The sequence below is a fragment of the Leucopleurus acutus genome (assembly GCF_964270905.1).
Source record: "Leucopleurus acutus genome assembly, chromosome: 9".
NCBI classification, from domain to species: domain Eukaryota; kingdom Metazoa; phylum Chordata; class Mammalia; order Artiodactyla; family Delphinidae; genus Leucopleurus; species Leucopleurus acutus.
Genome location: NC_139144.1, coordinates 22,516,129 through 22,540,644, shown reverse-complemented (window position 1 = coordinate 22,540,644; position 24,516 = coordinate 22,516,129). Strand labels below are relative to the sequence as shown.

General features: G+C 37.0%; 1 protein-coding gene across 1 annotated transcript in view; it reads right to left on the bottom strand.

Moving 5' to 3' along the window:
* Positions 1 to 24,516, bottom strand: part of RELN (reelin) — a 511,249-nt gene that overhangs the window by 292,910 nt on the left and 193,823 nt on the right. The window contains exon 4 of the mRNA XM_082846929.1: positions 6,483 to 6,553. Coding sequence (XP_082703055.1) covers positions 6,483 to 6,553 — 71 coding nt within the window. The remainder of the gene's footprint in view (positions 1 to 6,482; positions 6,554 to 24,516) is intronic.

Genomic DNA, 24,516 nt, shown 5'->3' with positions numbered 1-24,516 from the left:
GGACTTGAGGATACTGGGAGGGGGAAGGGTAAGCTGGGACAAAGTGAGAGAGTGGCATGGACATATATACACTACCAAACGTAAAATAGATAGCTAGTGGGAAGCAGCCGCATAGCATAGGGAGATCAGCTCGGTGCTTTGTGACCGCCTGGAGGGGTGGGATAGGGAGGGTGGGAGGGAGATGCAAGAGTGAAGAGATATGGGGACATATGTATATGTATAACTGATTCACTTTGTTATGAAGCAGAAACTAACACACCATTGTAAAGCAATTATACTCCAATAAAGATGTTAAAAAAAACAAAAACAAAAGAAACCACTACCACATCTGTCTTTAAAATCACCTAATGACATTTTGGGCAATCCCACAGATACCTTCTTGGTCTTTGCTATGTTACTTCCCACTGAGGCCTGCCTGACTTACCTGCCACCCTATTTAAAATTGCAAACTGCCTTTCCCCCTTCTACCCAACTGTGTAATTTTACCCTGCCCTGTTCTGAGGTCTTTTTTTTTCCCTACAGCACTTGCCACCTTCTAACATGGTATCACATTTACTCATTTATTATATCTCATATTAATTGTCTATCTTCTCCACTACAATGTAGGCTCTAGTAAAGCAGGGATCTTTGCTCTGTTCACTACCATATCCCAAGATCTAGCTTAGCCTGGCCCATGGCAGGCATTCAAAAATCCTTTGTTGAGTACTGAATGTTAAATGAATTCACTTCTTTATTCTCTACTGCTGGTGAATGAACCTAAGCATCTTCCGCTTTCAAAACAATTGGGAGTATACAACTGGCAACCGCCTACCCCACACCAGACTGGACATGAGAAAACTCTGCTTCCTCGTCTGTACTACCTTGTCAGCAGAATTCAGCTGGATATGTGTTTATAATTACTTAGGACCTCAGGATTCAAGGTGAAGACATAAAATCCCCAAACCTGATTTATGTCCCAAGAGCATTCAGGGGACTCATTAGTGTTTAGATGGAAATCTGTGAATAGTTTTCAGATTTCTTAACGCAATGATTCATCATTTTTCAACCTGAGGTCAGTGTAGAGAACACTGCTTTGGTGACAGCCACACTGCCTCATGGTGTTCCGCAGCAAAAGTTCAGGGTTAAAGAAGATTTTTTCAAGAAAGACAGAGATTTTTCAGATGTATAATGTTTAAGGTGATATTCAGCAAACATTTAGAGTGTCTGTTTTATGCCAAGCATTGTTAGATGTTAAGAAAAACAAAAAATTAAGTTGCTGGGCTCAAGAAGCTTCAAGTCGGGGTGATGGGGTGAGCATGAGTATTTAAACAAATAATTATAACAACATAGACCAATCACGTTAAGGGAGACAGGCAAGACCTCACACAGGAGGAGACATGGGAGTTGTAATTCAGAATTTTCCTTCAGTCCTTAGAAGTGATTTATTCCACCTGCTTCAGCAGAGTTGTCCCTCCTTCTTCATAAGTATAACCTTATATTTGTTGTGTTTTGGGGAAACATATATTATAACCCAAATAATATAAGCTCACTGTAAAAAAAATATTAGAAAATACAGATAAGTTCAAAGAAAAAAATTAAATGTCCATAATCTCACCACACTGATCTACTTCGTCTTTTTATTTCCTCCTGGCTGACCTTGAATAAAATTTTGCTCCAGCAAGATGCCTTCCCTTTATCATTTACTGAGCTTGTACTTTGTGCTAGGGATTCTGGAGAGTATGGTCACACAAAGCCTGGATCCAGACCTACTTCTCTATGATTCAAAAGTCCTCGTAAAGGCTAAATCCAAAAGGAAATGACTGCCTCTTAGCATCATTCTCCCCTCAGGCCTCAAGAAAGGAAAAGCAGCTCCTGACATCCAGGAGCTGGCCTGGCACTCACAGCTGGGCCTTGGTGCTCTTCCAGTGAACAGAAACAATTTCACAGAACATCAGCTTCAGACAAAGCCACTCTGTGATCATGATGGGTCAAGACAGACAAAGGACCACTTTATAATCACATCTGAATGCAAGCACAACCAGAACATTGTCCAACTCACAATATACCATGCATCCCTCTCTCCTGGCTGATAGGAGTAACTGCTGCTTCTTTATCAATTACAGCCTTAGCCTGGCTCTGCTCTGCCCTCCCTATGGATAAGATTTATTGAGATCCCCAACCATAGAATACCCACACTTGCTAATAGCATCCAATCCAGAGCAAAGCCCCACCTCCTTAAACCTGAGCCCAAATTACAAAATATAGGCCCAAATATCATAATGGTTCCTTTTATAATTTCCACTTACTGACCCACACCATAGTTCCCAATGATGTACCTTTTCCTATTCTGGAATGAGCACTAAACCCCATCTGTTCAACTCTAGGTGTGCGCCTGATGGTCTTTGTCTACAAGGCAGTGAAAGTCTATAAACACTGTGTGTGTGTGTGTGTGTGTGTGTGTGAGAGAGAGAGAGAGAGAGAGAGAGAGAGAGAGAGAGAGAGAATGAACCCATCTTTCCCTTGAACCTGCTTTCCACTGGGGCTGCCCTTTCTCTCCTTTTAATCTTAGATTTTTTCAAAGCCTCAACTTTAAATACTTCTCAACTCACAACAATTTGTCTTCCCTTGACTGTCTGACTCCAAACCCTGGGCAACAGCTTTCCAACCTGTAAGGCTTTAATATGCTTAGATGCTCATGTAGTCTGGCCTCTCCCGAAACCGTCCTCACTTATAAATTGCCAATGACCTGTTAATTGAAAAATCCTATAGCATTTTTCTTGTTCTCCTCACCATTCTTTTGGAAGCCTCTGTCCCTTTTGAACGCCTCTCCCATGTTGAAAATTCTTCCCTAGTACCCCTATTTCTGAAGCTTGTCCTTTCTCCCAGAGTTCCCTCTTCCGTCCCTGCAATGGCTAGCATTCCACACTGGGCCCCTTCCTCCCTTCTCCGGGGAACTCCCTGGATGAGTACATTGCCTCCTCAGCATCTGTATCCTGATGTGTCTCCAAACTGCCTCTCTACTCAGCAGGCTGCTGGAGAGCCCTGTGGGACGGAAAGCAGCTTCCTCAGGCCAACACGTTGAAATCCAACCACTGTACTCCAACTATTCGTTCGTTCAATAACATTTATTGGGTGCACACTGTGCACTGCACATCGTGGAAAGCTTTAGAGATTCAGCAATAAAGAGCACAGTCCCTACCCTCAAGGAGCTTATAGTGAACAGCAGACAAGGCATGTGCGTTAATGCTCTTATTACAACACACAATGAATAGTTATCAAATGAACGAATGCATGCTTAAGGAAGAGATTTCTTTGAAAGGCAATGTAATATGAATGCTAATACCGTGGGCTACTGGCCAAACTGCCTGGGATCCAATCCCAGCTTGGTCAATTTCTAGCTGTGTGACCTTAAGTTATTCTCACTGTGCCTTTGTTTCCTCATGTGTCAAGTGCAGATAATAATAGTTCAGGGGGCTGCAGTAAAGCTTAAACGAGTCCATGTTTGTGGAGTGCTGAGGGTGCAGTCTGGCACATAGTAGTGCTAACAGTGTTTCCATTTGCATTATTCCTGCACCTTCAGAGTTATGTCACCATGCACGAGAGTCGCTAAGACCAGATCGAGGAGGACTGTAAGGGGGATCAGAGACTTTTTTTTCAGGAGGAGGTAATACCAAAGCAGGGTCTGAAAGCCTGAGCTAGACGAAGAAGACAAGAAGATGAAAAAGGGTCGACCAGGCAAAGAAGACAGGGAGGGTATAGAGTACCAATAACACTGGTGATCAAGTGACATGCATGCCAGGAATTTTAAGGAGAAAAGAAAGGATGACAAGAAATGAGGCAGGGGAGGAAAACTGAGGCCAGATTGTGAAGGATTTTCCTCGTATAGCAGTAGGGATTCTACTCTGAAGATAAACTGTTGCCTCCAATTGAGATATTGAAGGGTTTGAAGCAGGGAAATGATAGAATCCTATTTCCATGTTAGCAGCTCTGTATAGAGCACAGAGAAAGTGGGAGCAGGGAAACTAGGGAAGAGGCTAGTAAGCAATTCCCCAAGGAGGGGATGGGTCCTCATCTAAGGTGGGTCAGTAGCAATGGGAAGGATAAGAGAGATGGAATCTTCCCTCCTATTTTTTCTTAAACTGCGGCTGACCCTTCAGGATTTGATCCTCAGGATGTCTTTCCTAACCACCCCAGGCGAATCTAGCTACCTCTGTGATCCCAGCCTTCAAGAACAGGAAATGGCTGTTTTTACTTTTATATCCATATTTAGCACTGTGCACTAGGACAGGGGCTTGCAGGGGCTGGATACATGTTTGCAGAATAAAATCCTTCACTGAACGCCTTTTAAGGAAGGGGATCAAGATTACATGCCATCTAATACATCATTAGTATGTTTTCTGATTCTTTTACTTTTTTAATATGCTTAGATGCAAACTATTATATATAGGATGCATAAACAACAAAGTCCTATTGTATAGCACAGGGAACTGTATTCAATATCCTGGGATAAACCATAATGGAAAAGAATATAGAAAAGAATGCATATATATATAACTGAATCACTTTGCTGTATAGCAGAAATTAACACAACATAGTAAATCAACTATACTTCAATAAAAAAAAAATAGTTAATATGCTTAGCCAGCAATCATCTTGTAATAATAGCTATCTTCAAGCTCTACAAGCAAAATTTTTGTTTAAATTCCTTAATTTAATTAAAATCAACAAACCTACCAAGTACGTTGTGACTGAAAGGCATTGTCCTGTGGTAGATATACAGAGACTGTCATTTTACTCTCTTTAATACTTATATTAGATATTCCTCATCCAATGCATAGGATATTATTACATGTTAAATTTATGTTATTTTATTTGAGGAGATAATTGATGTTTTAATTAAAAGTGGAGAGGGCCAAAATAAATATATGTTTTATAGCACCAATTATTTCCCTTATTATTCCTGACAGCAGGAAGCAATCAATCTTGTTAGCATCCTTTCCACCCTATCTTGGATGGATTGATATGATTTCAATTGATTAGGTGCTGTTGAAAAAGCTCAATGTTTTCCTCTGGTCCTGGGCTGAATAGAATTTTTAATAACATCCCAGTCTACCATCATGTAAATCATGGTCATGTGTAACATTACTATTATGTAAGGCATTTTTTTCCCTCACTGGTTGAGAATTTTTTCCCACTGATTTTTCTTGGTTTTTCCTTTTCATTTCAAATGAACCCAATCCCAACAATTCATTTACAACAGAAGAGACTCAAAAATTCAAGGCTTAAAAGAAATCAGCTTTTAGGCAATGATAAATGTCAGTAAAATTAGACATGTCTTTTCCTGACGCTATGCAGTTTTCAGGATATTAACGTTCACTGCTATATGGTGTTCTATATTTTCAGTAACGTGAACATTTTTATAGTCTGGAAAAAGATTTACATTGTGGTAGATTTCTTGAGCCTACACAAAGGCTATCACACTTTTGCATTCTCAAAAGTCACAGAATACAAATCTGTTCAAATAAACTAAGAACACTGATAATATATGTGAAACTAGAATTAGAATGGGGTTTTCTGATTCAAGAGTTATTAGGTAAACTATCAGAAGTTTACCAGTAATGGTCATCAAGTGTCTCATTACTTAGATAAAGCCATATTGGTGATATATATGACTATAAATAACAATTGGTACTTTCTTAAGCCTTTCAAAAACCCACATAATTTTCCTAATTTCTGTCTTAAACCCATTAGAGTCTCCTTAGTAGAGAGATAATTAGTAGAAATTTCCTTTACATTCAATAATGTAATTCTTAAGTTAACAAGTTTCCCCCAAAATAGAACTCTGTAAACAAAAACTGATAATATGCCTATGATAATGGTGAAAATGGGATGACATTTTTTTCATTGTGTGCATGTGCATACGTTCACATATGTGCATCTATGAGACTTTGGCATGGGTGAGAGTCTGGATGTGCATGAGGCAGTGACAAAGCTTAATGTGACTACTTAATGTACACTTAACGCATCTGAAATGATGTTGCATCTGAAATTAATAGTGCACACAGTTGAAACAAGCATATTGATACTACATACACGATCATCTATAACACACTCAAATATTAAAAGCTATAAACAAATATTTTCGACAAAGTTAACAAGAAATTTAAGTGGTAAATTATGCAGATGTGTTTTTGTAAAATTCTAAAATTAGTAAGATTTTATATTTCCAGGACAAGTAAATATAACTCATTAGGGAAAAAAAACTATGAAAAGAATATAAATTTTCTCTGGTTTATTTCACTCACACTTAGTATCTTCAGAACTCTACAGATCTTTATCAATAAGTAGTAACTAAATAATTATTAGAGATATTAAGGGGTCAATAATTCCATTTTTAAAGTGCCATGATCAAGTAATAGTCATGAAATGCTTACTCAGTACATAGGACCTACCATGAATAATTCTGACACAACCAATACGAAGAAGTCAAAGATGATTCTTACCTCCTTGTTCACACAGTTGCTGGGCTAAAGCATCTTTGAAGATAATCTGGCCTTTGTGTGTTGCTGTAGCCCTGGAAATGGATAGAAAAAGGTTAATACAAATCTTGTAATATGTTTGGTGATAACAATGTATTTTTAAAACTTTTTTAAAACCTCTTTTTTTTTTTTTTTTTTGGCGGTACGCGGGCCTCTCACTGTTTGTGGCCTCTCCCGTTGCGGAGCACAGGCTCCGGACGCGCAGGCTCAGCGGCTATGGCTCACGGACCCAGCCGCTCCGCGGCATGTGGGATCTTCCCGGACCGGGGCACGAACCCGTGTCCCCTGCATCGGCAGGCGGACTCTCAACCACTGCGCCACCAGGGAAGCCCTAAAACCTTATTTTTAAATGTTATGTGGATATGATTTTTTTTTTAAAAAGTGCCTCTGAACAGCGATAAAAATGAACAATAGAGTCAAGGCTTAAACCAAGTCACCTGGGTTGAGAATTATCTTCTGATTGGTCTTATTTTGTAAAGATACTGTAACATTTGTGGGCATATTCTGAAAACTGCAGATGTGAGCAAATCTTGGGTAGAAGAAAAAGTATGGAAAGGATGTTTATTAAAATTTATTCTTCAAGAGACCTTTATATAAAATGTTTTGTGGTGCAATAATGATATTAACACTGGAGGAAGATGCTCTTAATGTACATTTTTCTGAAATCAATAGTCACCATAACACCATAACAGATTTGAGATGGAGAATTATATTTTTAAAGTTTTTTTTTTAAAGAGGCCTATTTGGAACTTTCATAATTATAAAGTCTGTCATAATAAAATACACCTTTTCCCCACTGGGTCTAATTTACCACTTGAAGGAGATGTGCATCTTTTGCTTCCTCTAATCAGAGCTGTGCACATGGACTGGTGAAAAAAATAACATCCTTGCAGCAGATGTATTATTCAATGGTTATAATAGGAACTGTCTTATTAAAGGAAGAATTATTTATGCTTTATATTTGAAGTGTTTTTCCTTAAAAAAGATTCTTTTCCGGCACAAAAGGTATTATTTAAATGAATTTAAAACAGGAAATCATGCCTCTTTAAAAAATTTGATTTCAGAAAATAAGCCATACAAAATCTTTTTAATAACTAAAATATATTAACATTAAATCTCAAGTTTAGTTCTAGCCAAAACCAGCCTAGGACAAAAATAATTTGATTCAGCCATCACTTACTGAAGATGGATTATGTACAAAGCACTGGGCTAGGTCACAAAAGGCAACTTTTGGCCTCTGCAATTCTCCTCCATATGTGCACCCCTCAGTCAACATCTTGCCCTTTGTCCAGCCCAACAGGACCTCATGGTTGCCCACATCCCCACTCTGGTCTCCAGGTGGATGCACACTCCTCCTCCATGCCGCATACCTTTCTGATTTCTAACCCCCACTGAATTGTTACAAGTGTCAGTCCCCCAGGACTTGGGTCTCTGGAAGTAGTCTGATAGACTAAGCCATGATGAAGTGTTAATGGGTGATATTGCTCCAAGCTAACATATTTCAGCTGTGAAACTGAAAATATTATACTTTAACACACACACACACACACACACACACACACACACACACACAATGACACAGTAGTGAGAGTTTTGAATGGTGGGAGGGAAATATAACTGAAGAGAAAAATCACTGGACAGCCGTCAACTCACACTATATGTGAAGTTTATAAGTGTAATCAGCCCTTGTTGTTGCATATTAATCATTATTGAAATTACAGATAAACAGATGCTACCACTCTCCCTATATAGTCACATATGTTTATAGGTTTTCCATTGCTTTTAACAAGGTGAACATGAGAGGGACTAAATTTAGGGCCAATCTAAGCATGACCCACAGACTCATCAGTTACAAGCTTTATTTCCAGAGAGAACATAGAAACTTGATTTACCTAAACACGTTTCATTATTCAAATCTCAATCAAGTCAAGAGCTTTTTCTTTTTTTTTTTTTTTTTACAGTACGCGGGCCTCTCACTGTTGTGGTGTCTCCCATTGCGGGGCACAGGCTCAGCGGCCTGTGCTCACGGGCCCAGGCTCAGCGGCCATGGCTCACGCACGGGCCCAGCCGCTCCGCGGCACGTGGGATCTTCCTGGACCGGAGCACGAACCTGCGTCCCCTGCATCGGCAGGTGGACTCTCAACCACTGTACCACCAGGGAAGCCCAAGTCAAGAGCTTTTGAGCTCATATATACTTCTGATAGCAACACGGCAATCATAGATGTATAATTTTAATTTGACATTTACTTTGCAAGGGATATATTTTCTGAAATCACTAACCACCAAGAAAAGTCCTGCAACATACAATGTTTCAATAATTGTTCATTTTAGTTGTCTTCAGATTTTAAGTATATACTATTCCTACAGTAATATTTCTCATTGGTCCACAAACTTATTATCATTGTGCCAGTGTATGCTCCCATGAACACAAAAAACCCAAAGTATCCAAATAAAATTCATGTCACAGAGGTTTTGCTTTTTCCCTGGATATCAGAGATACTGATATATATGGGTCACTGCACAGCACCTTGTGAATCGTCCATACTGCTTCCCCTGTTACTCAGTTTCTTCAGATTTAGAATTTCATTCATGCTTTTACTTCTTCTACTGTGGTTCAGTGAGTGAATTTCTGAGAACTAGAGAACAACTGAAACTGAAGAAACTTTTATCATCTAGTCAAAATTTCTTTAGCAGTGGTACTCATTCTTCAAACAAATATTACAGAACTCCGATATATGAACAGGGGAGCCCTGTTGGAAGTTGCTGGATTCCCGCTCCTCACCCAGCATTCTCCCTACCACCCACTCCCCAAAAGGTCCTGGTGCACTTCTCTGGAACACTTGGGAGTTTGAAGTGGAAGAGTTTGAAAACCGTTGAACTAGTCTAACTCTTTACAGTGTATGGATCAAGAAACAGAGGCCCAGGGAACACCTGCTGAAGGTCACACAACCTGTTAATGGCAGATGGAACCTGATTCCAGGTCTTGATGCCAAGCCTTGGATTCTTCCCACCACATCAGCAGTTTTCAAAATGTGCTCCATAGTGGTACCCAGGGGTCTCCATGGGAGTCTGAGGGATGGGCAGCAGGGAATGCTTCAGGCACCATTAATTCAACCAGAGCACCTCGTTCTAATACTTGTTCTAAGTATTTAATGTTGTTTGAAGAAAGGGCTCAGCAGTTCAAAACTGGATTGAGAAGCATACTATGTGCTCTCAGAAAGAGAAAGACAAATACCGTATGCTAACACATATATATGGAATTTAAGAAAAAAAAATGTCATGAAGAACCTAGGGGTAAGACAGGAATAAAGACACAGACCTACTAGAGAACGGACTTGAGGATATGGGGAGGGGGAAGGGTGAGCTGTGACAAAGCAAGAGAGAGGCATGGACATATATACACTACCAAACGTAAGGTAGATAGCTAGTGGGAAGCAGCTGCATAGCACAGGGAGATCAGTTCAGTGCTTTGTGACCGCCTGGAGGGGTGGGATAGGGAGGGTGGGAGGGTGGGAGGGAGGGAGACGCAAGAGGGAAGAGATATGGGAACATATGTATATGTATAACTGATTCACTTTGTTATAAAGCAGAAACACACACACTATTGTAAAGCAATTATACCCCTATAAAGATGTTAAAAAAAAAAAAAGCAGCATATTATGTGCTCAATGTCATTCTCTGAAGTCTTTTGCTTGGGAAAAATAAAAGTAGTAATAATAATAATAATGTGACTGGTAGAGGTATATATAAGGCATATATATATATATATATACACACACACACACACACACACACATATGTGTCATGTATATATATAAACCATGCATATATGGTTATTACTATTATAACACATATTATGAATTGAAATTGACCCCCTGCTAGGCACTGTTGTAAGGGCTCTACATAAATTAACTCAATTAATCTTGACAACAACCCTACTAGGTAGATACTATTACCTTCATTTTCCTGGGACATAGATCTATTGTTTGATTTGACTAATGTCATGTAACTGGTGCTAGGCCAGGATTCAAACCCAGGCAGTCTGAGTGCAGAGTCCTCACTTTTAACTGTTAACATTAAATTGTCATTGATCTGGTTCAAAGGTGGGATGGTAGCTTGTGATGTCTTTTCAGAGGGAGAGCCTGCTTTCCAGGCCTGATCTTTAAATTCATGCCTCCTTGAGACTGTGCTCTCGATTCCAACTTTTCAGTACATTTCTCTTGATTGCTTCTCCTACAGTGTTCTGAGTCTTTGGGCTTCCAGTCAGCTCATTGCAGTTCCCTTTCAACTCTATCACATTTCCTCTATCAGCCCCCACATCCCTTGCATCGCTCCTTTTCTCCACCAAATATAAGAGCGCTGGATGCTAAGCTCATCAACATTGCTGTGAAAACCCTGGAAGGATACACAGGACACACACACACACACGTGTTGACAGATAATCATCATGTACATCACCTTCTTTACAAACCTTTAAATCCCTCAGATCACAGTTTAACATAAAAATGCCCAACCCTACAGTAGGTGCATGGTTAGAGATTTTAAGGGTCTGCTTATTAGCACCTTATCTTTGGGGGAAGAAAGAGCAGAAGCCCAGGTGACCACCAAGCACATAAGTACCATTGCTTTTACCCATGAATGTGTCTGCTGTACATGCCCCAGGGTGTGACATGTCAATAATGGCAAGTCTACTTTGAACACATTTAGAGCTATGAAATAATTCATGGTGGTTTACTTACAGAAGCACAGTACTTACTTCAAATATTCTACAGAAATATATATTTATATAAATATATATTTAAATATAATATGTAAATATATAGTTTAAATATAAACATAAATATATACATTTAAATATAAAAATATATTTATGTATTCAAAAATTGCTAAAGTCACAGTAACTCAGAGTCAAAAGTCCCTAGAGGTCATGTCCTCCAATTTTTAACCCATAATATATTTTTCTTTTGTTATAATAAGATACAGCTATGATATATGGTGACAGGCCTTATTTGTTTTCAGAATTATATTATGCAGTTTATAGCTCTCTTTTAGGAGGACGCCTATCAGATTTGTGGTGCTAATAACTATGTTGGTACTACTTGTACTTAACTTTCCATAATTACCAGTAATTTTTTAGAAGAGTTCAGAAGCTGTCCTCATTGTTCACTGTCCTGGGGAGTAGACCAAATTTCTTAAATAAGTTTCTAATAAGTACTTATCTTCTTGGGAGATGCATAGGTTTCTAGAGCAAGTTTGCCAACAAGAATCCCTATTAACTAAGTAATTTTAAAAGTTAGGGGGGCTGTTATGACCTATCATTTGAAAAGCTCCACAGATTCTGCCAAATGAAGAAAGTTCATTATAATCACCATATTCAGAGCTTGAAATAGTCTGAATTTAAAAGAACACGCCATATTCTAGTTTTTACTGCACTCCTAGAGCAACTGTTTGCCCAAGCCATTTAACAATAAGTATGTATTGTAATGAGGCACAAAGCTGAAGCTCACAGTTCCTGGAATCAGAAAGACCAGTGCGTGACCACAGTGAGCTGCCGCTAACAAGCTCTCTCTCTTCGTACTTCTTTATTCACTTGAGGCCTCAGATTCTCTATATGAGGATAGGGTTAATAATAACAGTTATTTAAAGACAATAATATTCACTCTTCTGATACTTAAAGTCTCTACCTAAACGGATTTCAAGCTTCTGGAATAATTAAAATTATCTCCCACCAAGGCACCTGTCATAATGATTTGAACATATAAGGGAATCAAAACTATATTTTTTTAGCTCACTATTTGCTTCTATTGTGCAATATTGCCATCCAGTTTCCAAAACAGGACTAAAAAGGGGTTTAAATGTAGTTGCTACAATGCCTACCCAAGTGTACTGTTTCGTTACTTCATCAATCAATTTGCTCACAGATTAACCTAAAGAATCATTTTTAAACCTAGGACGATGTGCTTTACATCTCCAGTGGTGGGTGACTTTCCCACTTTTCTCCCTGATTTACCAACGCGGTCTGATATGTTCCTGTGTCTCGTCCATTGACAATTGTAAAGGCATTCATCTGTCAGCAACGTGACGTTAATCTAGTGTAATATCAGCGTGCCTGTGCCAACTACCCTCCAGGAAATGTCAATAAATATGTGGAACATGGGAAAAGAGAGAGCGGTCCAAGTTTGGTCAATTTGATCTTCAGAGGAATCAATTCACTTACAAAGATTCTTGACCCCTTTTCATCAGCAAATTACTGTACCTTCTAATTAGGCTGAGGATTTAGCTTGACCGTTATTAAAACAAGAAAAAAATAGCAAATTATTTAAAACATGTAAAAAGGAGTAATGAATAACTTCAGGGAGAAATTATTTTTATATTAAACTCTCAAACCATGTCAAGGCCATTGCAAAATGATAAAAAAAAAGTGGATGTTTTCATAATGCTTTTGCTTTTCAAAGCTTTACTGGGCTCTTTGTTTTTATAATTACACCTTTTATTCCTAAGTCATAGCATTTTCCTTCTGTTAAATGTATAAATACTTTATCTCCCTCCAAACACAAATTTCAGCCTTAATGTTTTTATGTGCTTATCCAATAATCACAACGTCTCCATGTTCTTAAAAATCACCAAATATATGAACTTATGATATTTTCTGATCAAGGTATAATTTTCATTAGTAAAACAAAGAACATATAAATAAAATAATTCAAATAGGGCTAATAAGTTAATGGTTAACGGCAACCATAATGGTTAATCTCTTTCAAGAGACTCAGCAGAGCTAACTACTCAAATTAAGATGTAGCGTGTTGGGCTTCCCTGGTGGCGCAGTGGTTGGGAGTCCATCTGCCGATGCAGGGGACGCAGGTTCGTGCCCCGGTCCGGGAAGATCCCACATGCTGTGGAGTGGCTGGGCCCGTGAGCCATGGCCGCTGAGCCTGCGCGTCCGGAGTCGGTGCTCCGCAATGGTAGAGGCCACAACAGTGAGACACCCGTGTACCGCAAGATGTAGCGTGTTAATCAAAATAAAACCAGCTAGTTCTATTACTTTGGGAGGTAACTTAACCTCTCCTGATTAATTTCCTGATTTGTTTAAAAAAACAGTAACAGATGATCTTCAAAATTCCTATAAATTCTAAACCTCTATGATTCCATGATTCAAGATTAAGTGAGCACATATGAGTATGTACACACACACACCACACACATGCTAGCTGCAGCCTCTATCGAGAGAAGTGCTTCCCAAAATCACGTGGCACAGGTCACAGGTAACGGTGTGCTACAGCAAGCTTGCATCACCTCATGAGAGCTTGTTTTTTAAATAGTTATATTTTAATGTGAAATTTAATATATGTGTGTGTGTATAAATGGATTTTGCATGTATATACTATAACTACTGCAGCTATATCCCCTAACTCATGTAAAAATATAAACTTTATCCTAGTCATTCACGTCAAAAAAGTGAGTCACAGACTTAACCTCCTCATTCATCAGCAAATTCTGTCAATTTTATTTATTTACTCTCCAATGTACCCTTTTTCTCCATCTCCACAGCCATGTTTTAATTCAGGACTTGATAATTTGTCATCTGATAAGCTGCAACACTCTCTTGATTGGAATCTCCCGCCAGATTCACCCCCATGCCAATGCAGCTTTCACACTGTGCCAGTTTTCTTTCTAAGATTGCTAGAAATCCTTCTGCAGCTCTCCAACATTTAAAGGAGTCTGTCAAATTCCTTAGAATGGCCTAAAAGGTTCTTCAGGTTCTGGTCCCTGCCTGTGTATCCAGCCTCACCTCCCACTGCACCCTGCAACTGAGCCACAGAGTAGTCTTCACGGGTTCTAGAATGCACGATTTATTTCATGCCTGCCGAATTTTTTATGTCCTGTCCCCTGTGTGTCGAAGTCTCTTGCCAAAAATCTTTTATTCATACTCTAAAATTTATCCAGGAATTTCTTCCCCTTACAAAACCTTCTTAGATCTCTCAGGTAGCATTAGACACCTTCTCCAAGGATAGCACAGCCTATTTTCTCAGCTCTGACATAGAAGCTTCCTAATTTAAGGTGATCTGACTTGCAGCCCAGCCCTCTCTTTTCACAGTCATTCTTATCATAAATTGAAACAACATGGTAAGTAGCAAACTCGTATTCATGACTGCCTAACAACCTCAACTAACACAAAATCAATGTTGATGCCTTCCAAATCCACCAAGACTAAGCCTCTACAATCCACAGTAAAAGGTTAATACTATGGAAAATTAATCAGATTAAAAAGGAATTGATTGCCTGAGTACATGATAAGATGCTATGAATCCACATATCTCTGAACCTGGCAAGAATTTGGTCAAAGGCATTGTCTGTCTTTGAAATTTTAACAACATGCTTAATTAAAACATTAAATAAGGAACTTTCAGTGCTACAAAGGATGCTTTTATCTATTCAAGGAGAGAAGTAGTTGGTCTATAGTCAGATTTCTGGGATGGAGTATTAGCACTGATATATAAAAATGAAATATTTTTCCAGAAAATTTAACAGGAAACCATAGAAAAGAAAGATTGTTGTATATAACAGGAGTTTAACTTCCATTAAAAAGTGAGCAAGGCAAGGCTTCCCTGGTGGCGCAGTGGTTGAGAGTCCGCCTGCCGATGCAGGGGACACGGGTTCGTGCCCCGGTCCGGGAAGATCCCATATGCCGCAGAGTGGCTGGGCCCGTGAGCCATGGCCACTGAGCCTGCACGTCCGGAGCCTGTGCTCCACAACGGGAGAGGCCACAACAGTGAGAGGCCCCCGTACTGCAAAAAAAAGTGAGCAAGGCATAACTAAAAAAGATTCCATGAAGGATCTTCCTTATCCAACATTTATCATTCAAAGACTTTCAGAAGCGTTCTGCATATTGAATCAATAATGGGAATTCTCCAAAGAGTGAATTCCAACTTTAAATGTAGTTTGAAGTTCCTTGGGAAAAAAAAAAGGAAAGGAAGGAAGGAAGGAGGGGGGAAAGAAAAGAAAGAGAAAGGAAAAGGAAAAACAAGAAAAGGGAAAAAGAAAAAGGGAAGAAAAGTCTGGGCTTGCAAGAAAAAAGCCATTTTCTCTACAACTAACATTAGATTTAGCCCATGACAAAAAATTCTCTTAAAGGGTATTTACAATATAGATTTTAGATGCTTTGCTTTTATACATAGTAATTTTAAAGGTATGCATTTGTATTTTATTTCTATACACAATTTTGATATTTTTAGTGTGTGAAAAGAGATTTCAGGAATGAAAACCCAACTGATAAACTTAGGAGTTTGAACTGAGATAGTCTGGCATGAGACCAGGCCTAAAATCCTAACTCCTTTCCTTCTTTTGATAACTTTTCCACAACAATTTTATGTTTCTGATATCTGGGAGCATCTTACTATACACATCAGAAGAAATTCATCAGCTTCCCAGAAGAGATGTGGGTTGTGACATGACCACCACTGCCTGCCTATGTGGGAATTTGGCAAAATATAAATGGTCTATGTTCATCTGGCAGTTATGTTCATCTATGGTGTTGTATGCACTCCACCAAATGTAATTGAAACCCTGATTTTCACTTAAAGTATTTTCAATAACACTGCTATGTGATACTGCATTGAAATAAAGAATAATCATTTTGGTGAAAAAGCACTGATAGTTGCAGGATATATAACACTAAAGAGAAGCAAACATTTATCACTGGCAGAGTTTTATCCTTTGTTTGCTTTGTAAATCAACAGCAAAGTGGATTTAGGGAGGGAAGATAACCTCTGAGCAGGCAAAACTATGTTTTGTCTTGTCAGTGTGCAAAAGGATTGCTCTCAACAACTATTAAAAGAAGCAGAGATGCCAAACTTCTCAGGATTGATCACAGAATTTTAAAGTAAGGGAAGGCTGATAGGACTGATTCATGTAGCAAGAAGGATTATACCCAGGTGCCAAACATCTTCCAAAGCTCCCAACTCACATGCCACTTTTTAAAAACTGAATGGAGGAGTGCTGTACACCAAAATGAAGGACTTTTTATTGTCTAAATTCTAAATAGCCTGAGTTTAATCAAGAATTGTTCTGGCTCAGAAAACCACAAGTACAACAAGAAAAGACGTACAACTTTTGTTAATAAAAAGATCATGTTCTGTCTGCCTCCACTAAATAATTATTCACAAACCCTTAAGGATTATGAACTTGATGAGGTGCTAAGGTAACAGCCTGCTTTAGGTGCTCACATTTCTTAGTCTGGCCCTGTTGACATATGATAGGCGCTCAGCAAATATCTTTTGAGTTAATTTGAATTGTGTCTTCTATAGTAGGCTACGTGTACACTAGGCACAGGAATTTTTGTCTATTTATTTTCTTTATATTGTGTTCAGTGCTTGACATATGGTAGCCATGCAGTAAATGTTCATGGAATACATGAATGATTAGTTTGCATTATGATTACTATACAATGTTAAAATGCTTTAATAAGCAACCATAAATTATGCATAAGAAACACTTAGAGAAAGATGGTTAGGTGATAATAATAGATCGTCAAGATAAACATTATTATAAGCAAGATTTATCCCAGAAATCAGTTAACAGCAAGAGCAATAAAAGTAAATAGGCTAATGTATTTGTTTTACTATTGCAACATGTTTTCATGATGTAACGTCTCCCAGAGTATTCTTAAATCACCTGTAATCCAGAAATGCCTTCTAAAACTTCAAAACAAAAATGCTTTTCATACCACCTTTTAAAATCACTAAAACTCATCAAAGAAAAGAGTTTGAGTGGCTTTGCTGCTTTAAACACCTTTTAACTAAGTAAGCCTGTGTCAACTTGCTTCAGAGGCATCCTTAGGCAATGCAAGGACTAAATTGGTAAAATAGTAAACCAATTCTAAGAAAACCTTAGTAAAAATTGGAATTTTTTAATTCATTGGATAGTGAATTAAGGAGTCTGTATATTTGTTGAAACATTCATGCTAAGTATTTAGGTATCATCTCCGAGGGGACAGATAGAAAAAGTACTAGTTGCAGATACAGAAGAGGAGATTGTCCTAGGTCTGGTGCTCATTATCTACATGAATTAGGCTGTATCACTTAGCTTCTGTGTGTCTCATTTCTTTAACCTATGAAATAAACTGACTGGACTGGATAATTTCTAAAGTTCAAACAGTAGATCTGGAATCAGAAGATGTGGGTCAGCACCACAACTCAATGGTTTACGTTGACCCTAGACGAATGTTTATTTTTTGAGAGAGGATTTAAAAACTTGCACTACTTCTTATTCAGGGCTGTGGTGAAAATCAGAAGAAATCAACTCCATGGAAAGACTGTAAAAAATGTGAGGAATTATGATGATAACGTTCTGTCATTTTAGAAAATACTGGCACAAAATTGAAAAAGAATTATGAAACATATAGCCCATAGGAAAAGTCACCCCCTTATCCTCCAAAAAAAATAAAAGGGCTGTAAACTCTAAAATGTTTTATGGCTGTGAGAAAGCTGATGAAAGCTCTAATGAAGCACAGGATTTCTAACCTAGTTAATTAATCATAATGAATTAGAACAATATTGGTGTATTGATATAATACTAATATTCTTGTAAAATCCTGCCAAATTACATACAATGGTTACTTTGGAGGAAACAAGTTATAAGGCAAGCCTCTATCATAGGCAACAGTATTTAGTATTTTTTTCTGTTCTAAAAATAATTTCTGTATATTATGAAAATTTTAAAATACAGGAAAGTATTAATGTGAAAATAAAATTACTCATATTCATGCCTAGGAGAGATAATCACTATTAACATTTCAGTAAACTATATATAGTCTTCTAGTTTTAAAAATTAGTTTATGAATACAAAGATTTTTAGAAAATTACTTGCCTAAAAAGTAGGTTTCTATTCCTTTATACTTAATATTTATTATAAATAGTTCCTATATCATTAAATATTTTTAGAACAAGATATTGATAGGCTAAATAATATTCCACTGTATGGCTATATCATAATTTATTTATTATACTATTGTTGGAATTTTGTTTCTGTTTTTTAATATTTTAAATAATAAAATAAATAAGTTTTGATCATATCTTTTATTTTTACCTCTCATTTTACTGAGATATAATTGACATGTAACATTGTATAAGTTTAAGAATGTGAAAGCTATTAATTTGATACATTTATATATCGCAAAACGATTACCATTAGCACATTAGCTAACACATCCATCCTGTCCATAATTATCATTTCTTTTTTATGGTGAGGACATTTAAGATCTACTCTCTTGGCAACATTCAAGTATATGATACAGTATTGTTAGCTATAGTTACCATGCTATACAAAGACCCCCAGAACTTGTTAATTTTGTAACTGGAAGTTTGTATACCTTGACAAATATTTCCCCATTTCCCCTACTCTCCAAACCCCTCGTAACCACCATTCTACTGTTTCTCTGAGTTTGACATTTTTAGCATACCTTGCATTTTAAGATGGATTTCCAAGACTGGGAAACTAAATTAAGGGCATAAACATGAAAGCCATAATTCCAAATAGCATTTAAGGAAAGGTACATGTCCCCATCAGCATCCTAGAGAGCACCCATCCCACAATACCTCTGATGGCAATGAGCATTATCAGTCTATCAGTTTTCATTTCAAAGCTGTCATGCTACTTTTAATTTCCATCCCACTGATTATTAGTGAGGATACTTTGCATGTTTGTTGGTTACATTTTTCAGCTTTGGGAATTATATATTCATGTCCTTGCTAATTTTGCTATGGGTTTTGTTTTTGTATTGTTTTGTTTAATTTTTTGGCCACACCACATGGCACGTGGAATCTTAGTTCCCTGACCAGGGATTGAACCTGCACCACCTGCAATGGAAGCATGGATTCTTACCCACTGGACTGCCAGGGAAGTCCCTTCTCTGGGTTTTAATGTTTTTCTAATTGATTTACAAGAGCTCTTTTAAATGTTAAGGCTATTAATTCCATGCTATATTTGTTGCCAATATTTTTTATGCAGTTTATAGTTAGTCTTTTACTGTCTTTATGATTTTTTTATTTTTAAAAGTTTAAAAATTTTGTGTAATCAAATCTTTCAATCTATTGCCATCTAATTTTTTCTAGTGTTTTCATGCTTAGAAGCTCTTTCCCATTCTAAACTCAGTTAAACAGATGCTTGCATCCATTTTCTTTTGGGAATTCTTTCTACTCATCTGGAATTTATTTTAGTATACAGCCATTCAGTGGGGATTTAATTTTTTTTCATTTATTTTAAAATGTCTTTGCATATTTTATTGGATAATCTTTGATCAACCTATTTATTATGGAACGTTTTCTATATTGTGTTTTCAGCATATATCAGAGTTATTTTCTGAAATATCTATACAGTTCCATTGATGTGAAAGCCTTTGACAATTTTCCACACTAAATAATTTCCACACTAAACTCAATTACATGGATAGACTAATCAGGGACTCGGGAATAATGTTTTCTCATGATTTCTGACTTGATCAGAAATAGACAATTCTTCTATTAGCCATAATTATAATCATGAAGAGGAAATGCACAGTGAAAATTTCAAATCCACACATTATGCTTATTTCTAGTTGTTAAATATCAGTTGATTCAGATAATTATAGGGAATAATTCCTATGGCAGTCTGAGAATACAGACTTGTCGGTTGAGTATTTATGTGGGTGAAAAGGAATTAATTTGAGGAGAATTTAATAAATCTGAGTCTTATTCTCTAGAAATATTGTATCAGAGAGTGTCTGGAATTTAGACATAAGGTACAATATAGGGGGCTGAAAAGAGGAAGATGGAGAGAAACATCCGGCATGAAGAACTGGACTGCCACCTATTTCTTTTACTTTATACACATTATCAAGAAATTGAAAACCAACAAGGCTAAAAAGAGGATCCTGAAAGCTTCCAGAAAAAGGAAATAAAAGAACTTTCAAAATAAGAGAAGAATTGCATCATTTTCATGCACTCAGTTACAGCACTAGACGCTTTCAATATTTTCAGAGAATATTACTTTTAATCTGCAATTCTATTTCTAGCCAATCTGTCATCAAAAATAAGGAATCAAACATTGTACCTCCCATGTATACTTTCTCAGGAAGAAATTGAGAAAGTGATCCAGAAAAAATGACAGAGTAAATTAAGAAAGAGAAAAAATCATTAATCCAGGAAAAATGAAAAGTTGTTCAAGAAAGAAAAAAAATTATAATATACTACTTGGTTCTGCAGTGAATAATATTTATATAATTATTGATTGAAACATTGATGACTGATTTTATGAACTATGTGATATATTTATACTGAGAGGATGTGGGGGATAAAAGTTGTGTGTTTGGGGGGTAATGATGTAAAAGATGTATATCTTCATCTACCACAATGCGAAGTAACTTGATTTAAGTATAATATTTAAAAATATAGATACGAATACCAGAAGGAGCAGCAAAAAATGATTACAGTGACTTACTCTGGGAGCACTACCAGGAGGAGTAGAGAAGGAAAGTCTTCCTTTTTATTATGAGCCTTTTCCTATTATATAATACTTAAAACTTTTTTTGTCAAAATAAAATTTCATTTAAAAAGAAATTAGGGGCTTCCCTGGCAGTGCAGTGATTAAGAATCCGCCTGCCAATGCAGGGGACACGGGTTCAAGCCGTGGTCTGGGAAGATCCCACATGCCATGGAGCAACTAAGCCCATGCACCACAACCACTGAGCCTGCTCTCTAGAGCCTGCGAGCCACAACTACTGAGCCTGCGAACCATAACTACTGAAGCCCACGTGTCTAAAGCCTGTGCTCCACAACAAGAGAAGCCCCTGCGATGAGAAGCCCACACGCAGCAACCAAGACCCAATGCAATAAAAAAAAAAAAAAGAAAGAAAGAAATTAGTATCAAAGCAAGCAAAGGAAGAAAATAATGAAGATTAGAGCAAAAAATGAATGAAAAATAGAATAGAAAAACAATAGAAAAAATCAATGAAACCAAAAGTTGGTTCATTGAAAAGAACAACAAAATTGACAAACCTTTAGCTATACTAATCAAGAAAAAGAGAGAGACAGAAAACAATTTACTAAAATCAATAATGAAAGAGGGGACACTACTATTGACTACAGAAATAAAAGAATTATAAGAAAACACTATGAATAATTAATATCAACAAACTAGATAACCAAGATGAAATGGCAAACTCCTAGAAAGACATAAAGTACTGAAACTGACTCAAGATTAATTGAAAATCTGAATAGACCTATAACAAGTAAACAACTGAATTGGTAATCAAAACTTCCCACAAAGAAAATCCCAGGTCCAGATGGCTTCACTGGTGAATTCTATAAAACATTTAAAGAATAATTAACACCAATCCTTCACAAACTCTTCCAAAAAGTAGATTAGGAGGGAATACTTTTCAAAACATTCTTCAAGGCCAGTGTACCAAAACTAGACAAATACATCACAATAAATACAAACTACACAAATATTACTTATGAATATGGACACAAAAACTGTCAACAAAATACTAGCAGATTAGAATCCAGCAACATATTAAAAGGATTATACACTAAGACCAAGCCAGATTTAACCCAGGAATGCAAGGTTGGTTCAATATACAAAAATCATTCAGTATAATACACCACATTAATAGAAAAAAGACCAAAAAATGAATGATCATCTCAATAGATGCAGTAAGATAACCTGACAACTTCTAACATCTTTTGATGATAAAAATCATCCAACAGGGCTTCCCTGGTGGTGCAGTGGCTGAGAATCTGCCTGCTAATGCAGGGGACACGGGTTCAAACCCTGGTCTGGGAGGATCCTACATGTCGCGGAGTAACTAGGCCCGTGAGCCACAACTACTGAGCCTGCACGTCTGGAGCCTGTGCTCTGCAACAAGAGAGGCCATGATAGTGAGAGGCCCACGCACCATCATGAAGAATGGACCCCACTTGCCACAATTAGAGAAAGCCCTTGCACAGAAACGAAGACCCGACACAGCAAAAATAAATATATTAATTAATAAACTCCTACCCCCAACATCTTCTTTAAAAAAAAAAAAATCATCCAACAAACTAGGAATACAAGGGAACATCTTCAACCTGATAAATGTCATCTGTGAAAACTAAGAGGTAATGTCATACTTATTGGAAAAAATGAAAGTCTACCCTCTAAGATTATGAACAAGACAAGAATTCTGTTCTTACCACTTTTATTCAACACTGTAATGGAGGTTCTAGCCTGGATAATCAGGCAAGAAAACGAAATACAACGGATCCAGATTGAAAAAGAAGAAGTAATGTCATTGTGAATGACATAACCTTGTGTACAGAAAATCCTAAGGAATCCACAAGAAAATTATTAGAATTAATAAATAAGTCCAGCAAGGTTGCAGAATAAAAGACCAATATACAAAAATAAGTTGTTTTTCTATGCATGCTTAATGAGTAACCTGAAAGTAAAATTAAAAAAAACAATTCCATGTACAGAAGCATCAAAAAACCCAGAATACTTAGGAAGAAATTTAGCAAAGTAAGTGCAAGTCTTACACATGACAAGATACAAAACATTGTTGGAAAAAACCAAAGAAGATCTAAATAAATGCAAAGAAATTCCATGATCATTGATCAGAAGAGTTAATATTGTTAAGATGGCAAAAATAACCAAATGAATCTACAGATTCAACACAATATCTATCAAAATTCCAACTTGGTGTTTTCTAAAAATTTTGCAAGCTGATCAGTGGAATAGAACTGAGAGTCCAGAAATAAACTTTCACATTATGGTTAATTTATTTTTGACAAAGGAGCCAGGACAATTCAATGAGGAAAGAGGTCTTCTCAACAAATGGTGTTCAGTCAACTGGATATTGACTTGTAAGAGAATGAAGTTGGACCCCTACCTCACAACATATTAAAGAAATTAACTCAAAATGGAATACAGACTTAAATGTAATAGCTAAAACTATAAAACTCTTAAAAGAAAGCATAGAGGTAAATCTTTCATGACCTTGTATTTGGCAATGCTTTTTAAAATACAACATGGAAAGTGCAAGCAAAAAAGAAAATAAATAAATTGGACTTCATCAAAATTAAAAAATTTATGCAACAAAAGATGCCATCAAGAAAGTAAAAAGACACCCTACAGAATGGGAGAAAATATTCACGAATCCTGTATCTGATCAGAGACTTGTATCCAGTATATATACAGAACTCTTAAAATAGTAAAAGAGAAATAAACCAATTTTAAAATGGGCAAAGGATTTGAATAAACATTTATCCAAAGACGACATCCAAATAGCCAATAAGCACATGAAAAGATGCTCAATACCATTCTCCATTAGGGAAATTAAAAAAAAAAACCCAAATTGGGTTACGCTAGACCTACAGTAGGATGGTTAAAATAAGAAAGACAGACAACAATACGTGTTAATGAAGATGTGGAGAAATTGAAACCTCATGTATGCTGGTGAGAATATAAAGTGCTGTAGCCATTTTGGAAAACAGTTTGTCATTTCCTCAAAACGTTAAATATTGATTTACTGGATGACACAGCAATTCCATTTGTAAATGTATACCCAAGAGAATCGAAAACATGTGTTCACACAAAAATATGTACACAAATGTTCCTAGGAACATTATTCACAATAGGTCAAAGGGGAAGCAACCTAAATGACCACCAACAGGTGAATGGCTAAATAAAACATGGTATATACATACGACAGAATGTCACTGAGCCATAAATAGGGATGAAGTACTGTTGCTATAACATGAAACTTTCAAGGGTGAACCCTGAAAATGTGGTAAGTTTAAAAAGCCAGCCACAAAAAGCTAGATGTTGTATGATTCTATTTATATGAAATATCCAGGATAGGCAGGCATATCCATAGAGACAGGAAGTAGATTAGTGGTTTCCAGGGGATGGGGAGATGGGGAATGACTGCTTTGGATGCATGGTGTCTTTCTGGGGTGATGAAAATGTTCTCAAATTTTTGATG